The sequence below is a fragment of the Fringilla coelebs genome (assembly GCF_963513975.1).
Source record: "Fringilla coelebs genome assembly, chromosome: 1".
Taxonomy (NCBI): domain Eukaryota; kingdom Metazoa; phylum Chordata; class Aves; order Passeriformes; family Fringillidae; genus Fringilla; species Fringilla coelebs.
Window position 1 is genome coordinate 86,921,977 of NC_140028.1, and position 11,793 is coordinate 86,933,769.

At 41.2% G+C, this 11,793-nt stretch overlaps 1 protein-coding gene across 2 annotated transcripts in view; it reads left to right on the forward strand.

Annotated features, from left to right (window-relative positions):
- Positions 1-11,793, forward strand: part of DSP (desmoplakin) — a 51,660-nt gene that overhangs the window by 20,509 nt on the left and 19,358 nt on the right. For both annotated transcript variants that reach the window (XM_084221474.1, XM_084221473.1), the window contains exons 2-10: positions 1,425-1,527; positions 3,188-3,336; positions 3,679-3,853; positions 6,430-6,558; positions 7,701-7,751; positions 8,715-8,876; positions 9,789-9,893; positions 11,066-11,161; positions 11,389-11,514. In XM_084221474.1, coding sequence (XP_084077600.1) covers positions 1,425-1,527; positions 3,188-3,336; positions 3,679-3,853; positions 6,430-6,558; positions 7,701-7,751; positions 8,715-8,876; positions 9,789-9,893; positions 11,066-11,161; positions 11,389-11,514 — 1,096 coding nt within the window. The remainder of the gene's footprint in view (positions 1-1,424; positions 1,528-3,187; positions 3,337-3,678; positions 3,854-6,429; positions 6,559-7,700; positions 7,752-8,714; positions 8,877-9,788; positions 9,894-11,065; positions 11,162-11,388; positions 11,515-11,793) is intronic.

Consider the following 11,793-nt stretch of genomic DNA (forward strand, 5'->3'; position numbering starts at 1 on the left):
TGCATGTGTGCAGCTTGTTTGATGTCACCCAGTGACTCTGCAGTTTTGTCTCTGCGCCTCTGAGGGTCTGTTCCCTGGTATGGGGGAAACTGCTGAAAAGTTGCTCAAACCTTTTCTGTTCATTCCAGATGAGCTGATAGGAGAATGGTAAGGCTGCTGGTGCACCAAAAGCACACGCTGCTGAAGAGCTCTTAAAAATATTGGATGTTTCTCACCACTCCAGAGATTTTGCCAAGGACAGTTCTGCTTTTTCATTGTCGCAATTCCTTTTATGAAGGATTGTCAGAGTCTGTTCAAGCCAATGGAAAGATTTCCTTTGAATCCAGATTGCTTGCTGGCTCGGAATTGGACAGGTTCACACTGGTGCTCTTGTTGGCATTAGTGTTGTAAGGAATGTTTGTCTCTTCAGTGATTTGTAATGGAAAGGGTTACCTACTGTGAGCACAGGAGTTGGAAAACTAGGCAAGGCTTGGAAACACCTTAGCTCTTAGTGTCTGTTAGTTAGGTTTGTTTTAGTTTCACTGGCAAGTGTTTGGGTTTAGGAACCGCCTGGTCTTGCTTGGGAGGTCTGATCCCATCACCAAGGAATGGTTTCTCACTTGAAGCACCTCACCCCTATTCAAGTACAGTGGCTCACTTTGATGGCTGAATCCTAAATGCTGGAAAAGCAACATTCTGGCAGTATGGATGCAGTAGATTATGTGCAAGACAACAATAAAGAGCCTGTTACCTGACTTGGTTTTTTACCCCACTAGTGTTTTTTACTTGGAGACTCCAAGCTCACACTTTATGTATCTGTAAGAAAGCGTGTCCTCTGACTCCAGGCTCTACATCTATTTTTGTAGTAGCTTGTGTATCTTGTAATTAATTCCTAAGATGCTGCCCTAGCTTTGTGCATTTTGGCTGATAAAAGGGCCCTTCTTACACTTGTGTGGACTTGTGTGCTCCTGTGCTTGCCTAGCTGAGGATCCTGCTTTCCTTGTGTGCCCTGACATTTGATGGCTGGTGTGATAACATGAACAATTACATCACACAAAGGCTATGCTCTAAGGTATTGACTTTAACAAAGATTGTGAATAATTCATTCTCGCTGTAATGCTGCCAAAGTTTGGTCTATCAAAGCTACAAATACCTGTGCTAGAAGAAGAACTTTCTCCTTTATGGCATGCCAGTTTCCATGTTCTGCTCCATCCTGCGGCAAAGTCAGTCCATGCCTGCTGTTGCAGGACTATAAAGTGGCTCTGCCTTCATGGAATTGTCATTAAAATTTCCCAGTGCAGTTGAAGTGTGTGTGTCTCTCTGAACCTGTATGAGGTGGATTATTACGTGTAACTTCTCTAAACTGTTCTGAATTTGTGTTTCTTGTATTTCTTCAAAATTGCTCTGTATTTACTTCATCATCTTCTTCTTCTCCCCCACAACAGCCAGAATGGGACCTGTACCATGTCCAGACGCCAGAACACCATCCAGGAGCTTTTGCAAAACTGTTCGGATTGCCTGACGCGAGCTGAGCTCATAGTACAGCCCGTGAGTGCTTCTTGTTCTTCTTATCCAAAGTGATTATGAATATTACATACATATTCTGTGTTGTTATCTGGACTCACAGGCTCTGCTTCTTCATCTCCTTTCTCCCCTATCAGCTGTTTGTGTGAGGCAACTGGGAGTGGGATGACATACCTCCTTCTTAGGTCTCCTTCTTCCCTCTGTACACTGTTCAGTAAAACTGATTGAAATGCGTCTGGTTAATAAAAGGGGTCTTCTCGATTAAAAAAAAACAAACTCATCCTCAAATAGATTCTAATGCATCTTATTTTTCAGTTTTAGATCAGGACCACTGTCATTGTTCACACCTGTCACTAATGACTACTTACACTCTCTAAGTGTGGCATGTAGAATATTGTCATCATTTTCAGGGCCATAATGAACCCCAGCCATCTTAGGAAATACCTTAATTACCTTTATTTTATTTTTCCAGATGATTCCTAAAGAAGTAAATAAAACTAGACTAAAGTCTTCCTGGCTGTTTCAGCTCAAATACATACACACAATCTCTGCAGTATGCTATTCTGGTACAAACCCCGAGTGCCTGGGGGCAGTTTCCTCACTGATGCTAAATTCACTTCTGGCAAACACGGGGTGTCCTCTGTTCCTGCTGAAGCAGAGGAGGGGCAGGTTGGTGAGTGCATCCTGCTGCTGAGGCCACTGAGATGTGAAACACTTTAACAGTTCTGGCAGTAGATGTGATTTAATGCGCACTTTTGGACCCTCTGTGGACAGAAAATTCTTTCAGAAATGAACTATGTGGTTAGGAGTTAATTTCCTTTTCAGAGATACAGGACGTGTGAGCGTGTTTATATGAAAATCAATGCCAGAGTAAATACTGCCTTTTGTTTGGGATTAATATTATTCCAGTGAACTTGAAAGAAAGAGATGTTTAGTTCCAGCTTGGTGCCACAACATGCATTGCCTGCTTTGTTTCTTTCCTTTCTTTCTAAGGGACAGAGCAATGAGGTCCATAATATTTTATTTGGAAAATCAGGTCACAGCTGCATTGTGTTTTGCTCAGCATGGCTGTGTCAGTGTGTGAGGAGGTCAAAGAGCTGCGTCTTCCTGCTTGAAGCACCATGGCCATGCTGGTCCAACTGCACTGAGAGGGTGCATGGAGAATTTGCCTAGACTTTAGGTGATAAGGAGGGATGTAAATGGCATGGGGCATGGAGCTAGACCCAGGCAGACGGTCCTGCTTGTGTTTTTGCAGGAGAGGGAAGTTTTAGAACCTCAGGGAACCTTGTGGAAAATCAGGAGCAATATCTACCATCTCCAAATAGGACAGTGTTTCCTTCTCATCCTCTGAACACAAAAGCATAATGTCTTAAGAAGTTAGCACACCATGTGAAGCCTTGGCTCCACTGAAATAAACATCAAGATGTGCTGCTCTTTATGGAAAGTTTTGCTTGATCACTACATTTTAATAATTTTCTTCTATATTTTATTTTAATAAGCACTTTCCAGTGACTGTGGATCATCAGCTTTCTGCCAGTTAAAACTGGCAGTCAGAGACCTGGCAGTTGACACTTATCATGCTTAAAAAAACCCTCAGTTCTCACAACACCTTTTTTAAGACAACCAAAGGAAGCTTAGGTGATCAATATTAAATTTAATCTCCCATCTTTTTTTTTTTCATTAGGAATTGAAATATGGGGATGGAGTCCCACTTAGAGGGAACAGGGATCTGGAAGACTGTTTTGCACAGGCAAATGACCAAATGGACATCCTGGATGGACTGATCAGAGAGATGAGGCAGATGGGCCAGCCCTGTGACATGTATCAGAAAAGGTATTGTCAGGGAAGGGTTGGGGTTGAGAATGGGACTGATAAAAGTTTGTGGTACCTTAAGTGCTCGCCTTCCCTGGTGTTGCAGGATGTAATAGAAATCAATAAGGTGGAACTAAATCTGTTTGGTCACACTAACATGGAGAAGGGTCTCCTTGCAGTAATATATTTCTGATATAAATTGACACCTTAGTTATCTCCATGAAATCTTAGTATATTTTTTCCACAGTCTTTGCTTTCAACACTTTGTTTTGAATAGTTGGTGGTCCAGTAGGAGAGGTAAATTGCATTGTTTGTGTGTTTTCTGGGTGTTTTGCTCACAGACACTGTTTCCTTCCCTTTCAGGCTGCTTCAGCTCCAGGAACAAATGCGTGCCCTGTACAAAGCCATCAGCGTTCCCCGTGCCAGGAGGGCCAGCTCCAAAGGTGGTGGCTGCTTCTCCTCTCAGAGTGGCTCGGGCTGGGATGAGTACACAAAACGTGTCACAAGTGAATGCTTGAACTGGATGAGGCAGCAGAAGGTAAATCTGTGCAAAATCCAGGGACAGTGCTGAAATTTGGTGTTGTTTATGAATGTCACCTCATATGTAATAATGTTTTGGGTACCAGCAGAAAAGTAAAAGTACGTGTGAATGCTCGCATGTTATTCCAAGTTCCTTTTTTTACTCTCCCAGTATTATACTTAAAGTGAATTCTCACTGAAATCCAAACATGGACTGGGGTCTTCTTTTGCAGAGGAAAAGGTGTGGAAGTTAGATTTGAAAGCTAAACGAAACAGAGGTGTTGGCATAACAAAAGCATTGGCATATTTGTGTTAAAGATTATTATGCTCAGTATTTCCCTCCTTCCTTCCTTGCACAGATTTCCTTTGATTCATATTTATTTTAACCTTTTACACAGACAGGACCATCTTCACAGATTTAACCATTGTCCAGTGTTTTACAGTTATCTTTCCCTCTAGTCTGTCTTTATCACAGAGAGGTAGAGCTGATTGCTGAAGCTACTTACTGTTTGTTGCATTCTGAGAACAAATTTGCCAATTGACAGCTGTTGCTGATGTAACCTGGAAAGGAAAACACACACTGTTTTTTGTGCTGCTGAGGTGAAAGTGGTGTGTTGAAGTGAAAGTTGTGAGTTTGTGGTTTTACAGCCCTTTCGGAGAGACAGGCAGGGAGGATGGAACAAGGTGGCTGAAGTGACAAATGCAGACTCCTCGTAAATTGAAATGGCATTATTTTTATCTCTCTTTATTAGGTTGTTGCTTTGTGATTCTGTCATTATTATCTGCGTATGGCATTTGCCAGGTGGCTCCTATGCAAACCAAACGGGGAGCGTAGAGCTCTGTAGAGTTGCAGTATTTTTAAGTGAGTGCTAGTTACAGTCTAGTCTTTCTGTGTGGCATGTTTTAGAGGAGGAAGGGGAAGTGAAGATGCACTCCTTGAGTGGCAATGTGTATAAGCATTGTTCCTGGACAGCCACAGCCGACACCATTGCTCTTCACATGCTGTGGGAGAGGAGGCTGATTGTCAGCCCTGCCATGGCTTGGGGAGTGATGTTGGGCAGACTCTGGGCATGCTTCCAGCGATGAAAGATGGGGAACAGGCTGCACCTCCCAAAGACACCACGTGACGCCCTGCTCAGACACTCCTTGCTAAACACAGGGAGCATAAGCAACTGCTTTATAGCTGTGTTCCCACACTAAACCTCCTGTGGAAGTAAAGGGCTCTCTTTCTCTCTTCCCCTTCTTCCCTACAGCAGAGCTGAGGTGGGGCCAGTAAGCAGTTACCTCACTGGGAAAATTTAGTTTCAACTTGCCAAGATGCTGCTTCTTTCCATCATGCCTTGCCGTGTCCCATTATTTGCTCATATTGAAACCAGGATAATGTTTCCCCTAGTAATGTGGTGGGATGTGGGAAAAAGTTCTGAGCAGCTGATGATTTTGCTGTTTTTCTGGTTTTTGTCTGCATGGTTTGCTGGTAGGAGAATCAGATGGTAGGGAGGGTTAGTCAAATTTCCAGTGCAGAGCTGGGGAAGCTGCAGTGAAATCCAGACAGCCTTTGTTTGCATGTGGCAGCCAGCCACGACTGCCACTGTTGCTACAGTCTCTTTAGACTGTTTAAATATAACGAGAAGGGTCAAAGTCCTCTAACTTTCAAATGGCTGAATGAAAAATGGTTTTGTTTCTTGGATCATTTTCAGCACTGCCTTTGAACCCCTACGCTTGAGTTCTGGCTTTATTGTCATCTGTTGACTCACAGAGATTTGACTCCAGGCTGGTAATTACCAAATTCAGTTCCAACCCAAGATTAGGATACCTCTTTCTTTACCGGGCATGTGCACAGACAGGCATTCAGATAGAGCTGTAGTGTGTCCTTGCAGCATAAAAGAGGGTTTGGAATATGAAGAGCTGATTTTAAAGTTAGGTGGCTTTTAATATTTGACAAAAATGAAACAAGGAATGCAGTCAGTTTTTGGGTTAGTAATTAGCAGGTGTATTACTGTTTTTTAAGACTGTTCCTAGATATTTTCTCTTGGCGTCCTACAATAAATGTTGCCAAAATGCAAAGCAAACAACACATTTTCTAATAATTTTGGTTCATCTTCTGTGGAGTTTTTTTAGTGTGACTGCATTTAACTGAGGTTGTTGAAGTTTACATGAGCAAAATTAAAATGGAAATCTGGTATGCTGGGCTACAGAACTTAACTGGGCACTTTCACATGAATTGCATGAATAGCATTGTTTGATAAAGTCATGGTTTGTTTTCAGAGTGATAAGAATGTAATTTTACTGCAGAACATAAAATAGCAGTTTGGTCCAAAGACAACAGATGAAAATATACTACTGAATGTGCTTCCATCTAGTGTAACTTTAAACAGCTGAAATGTATTTCCTATTTTGTTTCTTCTGCTTTGGGAGTCTGTCACACAGCTTAGTTGATGGCAATTTAAAGAAACTGTAAAACCCTATCCTGAACTTTTCTTTATTTCAGTTTTACTCTCTACTGCATAGTCTCTTTCCTTCGGCTCAATTCCTTTATGCTCCAATTCAGGCAGTAATTTTGGAAATGAAAGTACTAATCCTGTTTCTTCTTCCTAGGTTGAAATGGAGCAAGTGAAGTGGGGGTTTGAAGCAGCATCCATTGAGCAACAAATTTGTGAGCACAGGAGAACCCACAATGCCATTGGAGACTATCGTTGGCACCTGGACAAAGTCAAAACAGATCTGGTAATTGCTGTCCTCCCTTACATGTTGCTTGGTCTAGGTATATAGCATTGGCTCACTGGTGTTCCAATACAAAAAAAGGAATGTTGGAAAGTTCATCCTCTCTTCAGAAAGCACTGGTGTCATGATAGCAACCACTTCCAACTCTCAATTCCTTGATAATTCCTCAGAATCTTAAAAAAAAAATTAGTAGCTATTTAGCTTTTTGTTGTTGTGCACCAAGGCTGGCAAATAAATATTGCCATATTATTAGTGAGACAGATGACTAAGAGTGATTATTCTCACTTGCTATCTCAGTATATTAAACAAGAAAGTGAAAGAATAAGGTGGGTGCTCAGATGCAGCCTTGAGTCATCAGTTTTTTTCTGTGAAAAATGCCCGAAATCTGGGCTAAGATTAAAGCTTTTCTTATGTGTTGATATTATTTTTCTTTCTTTTTTTCCTCTGAGACTTCTGTTGCCCTCTGAATTTTGTGATTGGAATAGAGAAGTGACTGAAAATACTGTGTTAACTTATTCTCCTATCAGACTAACAGTTAGGTATCGGAGAGAGGAGACTTATTTAATTTCCATTCATCTTTCCTCTTAATTGGCAGGACAGAGTTCAATCTAAAGAAAAGGTAGTCTGTTCTGGAGCCCTGATCTCTCAACCAAGCTGAAGAGTAGAAAGGATTTTGCTCCCTTTTGCCTTCTGTTTCAAATAGGAAAGGTGATAGTCTGCCCTGTGCAATACCAGTTCCAAGGCTGGGCAGGTTCCCAGCCATAGAAATGGGGATGAAGACTGGAGCTGTCTGCTCACATTGTAATGTATACTAGTTCACAATCTCCAAAGCTTGCTCTAGGACAAACTGGTGCAGGGGTTTTGGTGCAGAAAGAAACCCAGTTTTGAGTGTTGCTTTGGTGTTACAGATTATGTGCAGGCTTGGATATACATACCAAGCATCCCTGAGAGTAATAAGTTTGTCCAAGCCTTGGTTTTGTACTTCCTGAGTCATCCAGTGGAGCAAATCTGCTATTGACAGATGTCTCTTGCAGGCATTTGCATGTTGCCACCTGCAATTATTATGATATTGACTCTGTAAAGGAAATAGCAGCAAATAGGCAACTTGTAAAAGGCTCACTAAGTGTTTGCTGTCTCTGTTCCAGCGGGAGAAGGCTGCAGTTCATCAGCTGGAGGAAGAATATGAAGGCCTGCTGGTAAGCAAGGGATGTGGTAATTTCTGAGCCCCCGTTTGCTTTGTTAACACCTGTGTGATTGTCAAGGGATGCTTCAGGTTTTGACAGAGTGACAGATGCACATTGAAGTAAATCTACTCAGCAGTAAACTGAAGGTGCTTTGTAGTTTCTGAAAGGTTCGTTTTGAGTCATGGACTTGAGATTAATGCAATGCCTGCTGTATAATTGACTTGTTCTCACAAGGAAGTTTCTAGTTTGCACCCAGTGAAGGGAGTTGGTCACTAAGCAGGTGAAGACTAGACCTCTACCTCCTTAATGGGAGCAAATGAAGTGATGAAATTAGGCTCTATATGAAGCTTAAAAAGTTATTCAAAGGAGGAACTAGAACCAACCAAATTCTGTGCAGGGCTGTGCATCTTCCCTGCTGTGGGTCTTCATGTAAAACACAGTGAGAATCTTGTGCAAATGGTTTATTTAACACTTGGGATCAGAATATGATTCCTGTCAACCTGATTTCAAGTAACAGGACGTGTATTATGATATGAAGACAAAGAATCTTGAAGTGTCAACTGTGCAAAAGATGCTGCTATAACATCAAGGATGTACTGTGAGCAGAAAATGCAAGCAAAAGGATGTTAAATGTTCAAGAATTTCTTGTACTTCCCCCCATGCCTTTTGCTTGCCTTCCTACATGTCTGCTACACGTGTGTTAGAAATAACTTTGGGAAGGTACATCTGCTGTCCATTGCCAACAGGTTTTACAGACATGTGGGTTTTATTGTTATTTTACTTAAAAAAAAACCCAAAACAAAAAAACAACCAAACAAAACCCCCAAAAACCCAAAAAAACCTGCCAAAACCAACCAACCAACCAAAAAAAAAAAAAAAAAAGGCAAAAGCCATGCTGTGCTCTTAGCTTCCCTTTCTCCACCCAGCTCAGGCATTTATATGTTTATGACTTCTCATTTCTGTACTTCCTTGCAGAAATATTCCTTTGAGAGAATGGATCAGCTTCGCCAATTCCAGAACCTCATCCAGGCCACCAGCAGAGAGATCATGTGGATCAATGACTGTGAGGAAGAGGAGCTCCTCTACGACTGGAGTGACAGGAACACTGATATTGCCAGGAAGCAGGAATCTTTCTCTGTAAGATAGCTCAACTTCCCTGTGCTTTCCATCAGCCCTTTCTTGGAATAGTCAGGGAGAAACAGCCTCTCTTGGAAAGGCTTATCACAGGGGGTTTCTTCACTCTCTTGAAATTCCTGGGTTTTTTTATCAACAGTTTTCAATGAAGTACTATGTCATAACCTTTTGAGTCAGGACAGGACATTTTTTTGGAGGATTTTGCTCCCGTTCAGAGAGTTCTCATAGTTTATTTTGACCTTGGAATGTGGCCTTCTTGGTACAGTCCACTACAGACCGGTGATCACCTACGGCTTGTGCACACAGTCATTGTGCTGGCATGCCAGACTAAGGGACTTGAATCAAGCAATTTTAATTCTCCCTGTTGGGACTGTGCAGGGGTCAGAGGTCCCTGTATTCAGCCCTGATTGTCTGTCACCAGGAAGTAGAGCTGTGCTCTCTTCCTCTGATGGTTCTGCCAGCAGCACATTGCGTGCACAGTCAGATGTAGTTTGCCCTGCTCCTTGTCGTCTGTGGGTGTGTAGGGAAGTGGAGCATGTGTGTTTGTTTAACCAGTATTGGTGCTGATCACCAAATTGAAAAAGGAATGAAAGTTCACACTATTATGGAAGTGCCTGTTTTTTAGTTCAGTTGCAAGATGCAGTCGTTTTTGCTTCCATCGTTCTTAAGAAGGGCAGAACGTAATGTGCTTTGCTCTCTGAAACAGCAAGCCTAGAGACTAGAATTGAGATCATTGCACCTTCTTTGATTCTAGTCCCTTCATAATTAACTTCAATACACCTAATGGAAATACTTTATAGTGTTAGAGGGGATAATTTTATATTATCAAAACTATCTGGGAAGTTTTAAGCAAATGAAAGCACTGTTCTACCTGTGCAGTGTACCTTAGTTTAATGCTATGTTTTGGTTATTTAGAAACGTATGAGTGAACTGGAGGTTAAAGAAAAAGAACTCAACAAGCTAAAGCAAGAAAGTGACCAGCTCGTGCTCAATCAGCATCCTGCTTCAGACAAAATCGAGGTGAGTTAGACTTTGTGTGATTTCACTTGCTCCTTTAGTTGCTACGTGGGAAAAGTTCTCGGTGAAAGTTCGCATACAAAGTGCTGCATTTGGGCTCAAGAAGGGTTCGCCTGCCCAAAATCATGTCCATTTTACCCAGCTTTATGGGCTGCTCTAATAAATCTTACTACTTTCCTCTACAAACCTGGCCATTAACAACTGCATAGATGCAAGTAAAAATGAAATCTAAGCTTAGGGCTTTATCTGAGTGTGTTGAAATTGCTGTATCTTGATTGTGCTGACTACAGTGCAGAAGAATTTATGATAGGAAGACATGTAATTGCTGTTCTGCTGTCTTAGTAGGCATGTTTTGAAAAAAGCCACACCTTTTGTTGAGGGTTTATGTTTAATCCAAGTGCAAATACTTTCTGCAGCTGAAATTCATAGTGTCTTTCTATGGCTTAGCCAAGACACTTTTGCTTCCACAGCTTGGTGTACACTTACTTTTTAATTAAAGAGGCTGCAACAATTTGGACTTTTTATTAGGAGATGCTGTAGTTGTTGCAGTTTCAAGAGTGCATAAGAACTCTGCAACTGAAGAGGCTAAAAGGAAAAAAAATCCTTTCTGCCTTTCAGTATGTTTACTTGGTTAACTGTTATCATATTGTGTAAAATCCTATTTCTCCTGTAGTCAGTTTCTCTCTCAAAAGAAAGATTCTTTTAAGCTCCAGCAGTGAAGTGAAAGTTGTGTGTAATTTTTTAAAGAGTATCCATAGCTGCTTGAGGTTTTGAATCTAAAAACAACCAGCATAAAATATCATGTTTGGAGGTGTTCCCTGAAAGAATGAGAACATGGCCATTTGCAGCTGAAATACTTTATTTGTACTACTGTTTGCTCATTTTGCCCCTTTTTGTTAACACACCTGGGGCTTTTTGTTGGTCAAACAAATTCAGGTCACACACAGATTTCTCTTTGTGTCTCACAAGCGGGTATTTAACTCGTTTCAGTTAGGTGGATGCTTAGAAGTTGTGAAACCATTTGCATGAATGACATCGTTCTGGTGTCCATGAATTTGTTTTAGCAGATTTTTCATTTGCATTTGTGTGGAGTGTAGATAATTTTGCTTGAGTCTAGATGTGGGAGAGAGATCAGTGTGGTGGCCTGAACTGTGTATCTTACTGTTTTTTCTTAGGCCTACATGGATACATTGCAAACTCAGTGGAGCTGGATTCTTCAGATCACCAAATGTATTGATGTTCATCTGAAGGAGAATGCAGCTTACTTTCAGGTGAGTAGTGATGTGGAGAATTCACACTACTTTTAAAAATGTGTGAATCCCATCAAAGATATAGTTATTGTGCACACATATATTTATTATAGCACACTGTTGCAATGTTATGAATGCTACCATTGTGCCAGAGGTGAACTGGGATTTCTCATTAAAGGAGTCCATCAATTTTTAGCAGACATTTTTAAGAGCTACACACAGTCAAATTCACAACTTTTCTCCCGCAGTTCTTTGAAGAGGCCCAAGCCACAGAGTGCTACCTGAAAAACTTACAAGACTCTATCAGAAAGAAGTTCATCTGTGATAAGAGCATGTCACTGCAGACTTTGCTGGAACAGATCAAAGAGCTGGAGGTACTGTCGCTCTTGCCTGACAGGTTATGTTCTGCTTTTCTGGGAAACCAGCTGCCCTCTTTAGATACCAAATGTAAACCCAAGTGCACTGCAGTGTTTAAATACAGTAGTGTATGAACTTGAGACCATTATGTTTTTAAGTCTGGAATGAGTCCAACAAATCCCCAATTTTCTGACATGCCAACAAATGAAAAAAAAAAAGAAATACTTTTATTCTTATGAGGTAGAATGGATTTTGCCTCAAAGGATAAATGCACTTGATAAATGATTCATCATGTC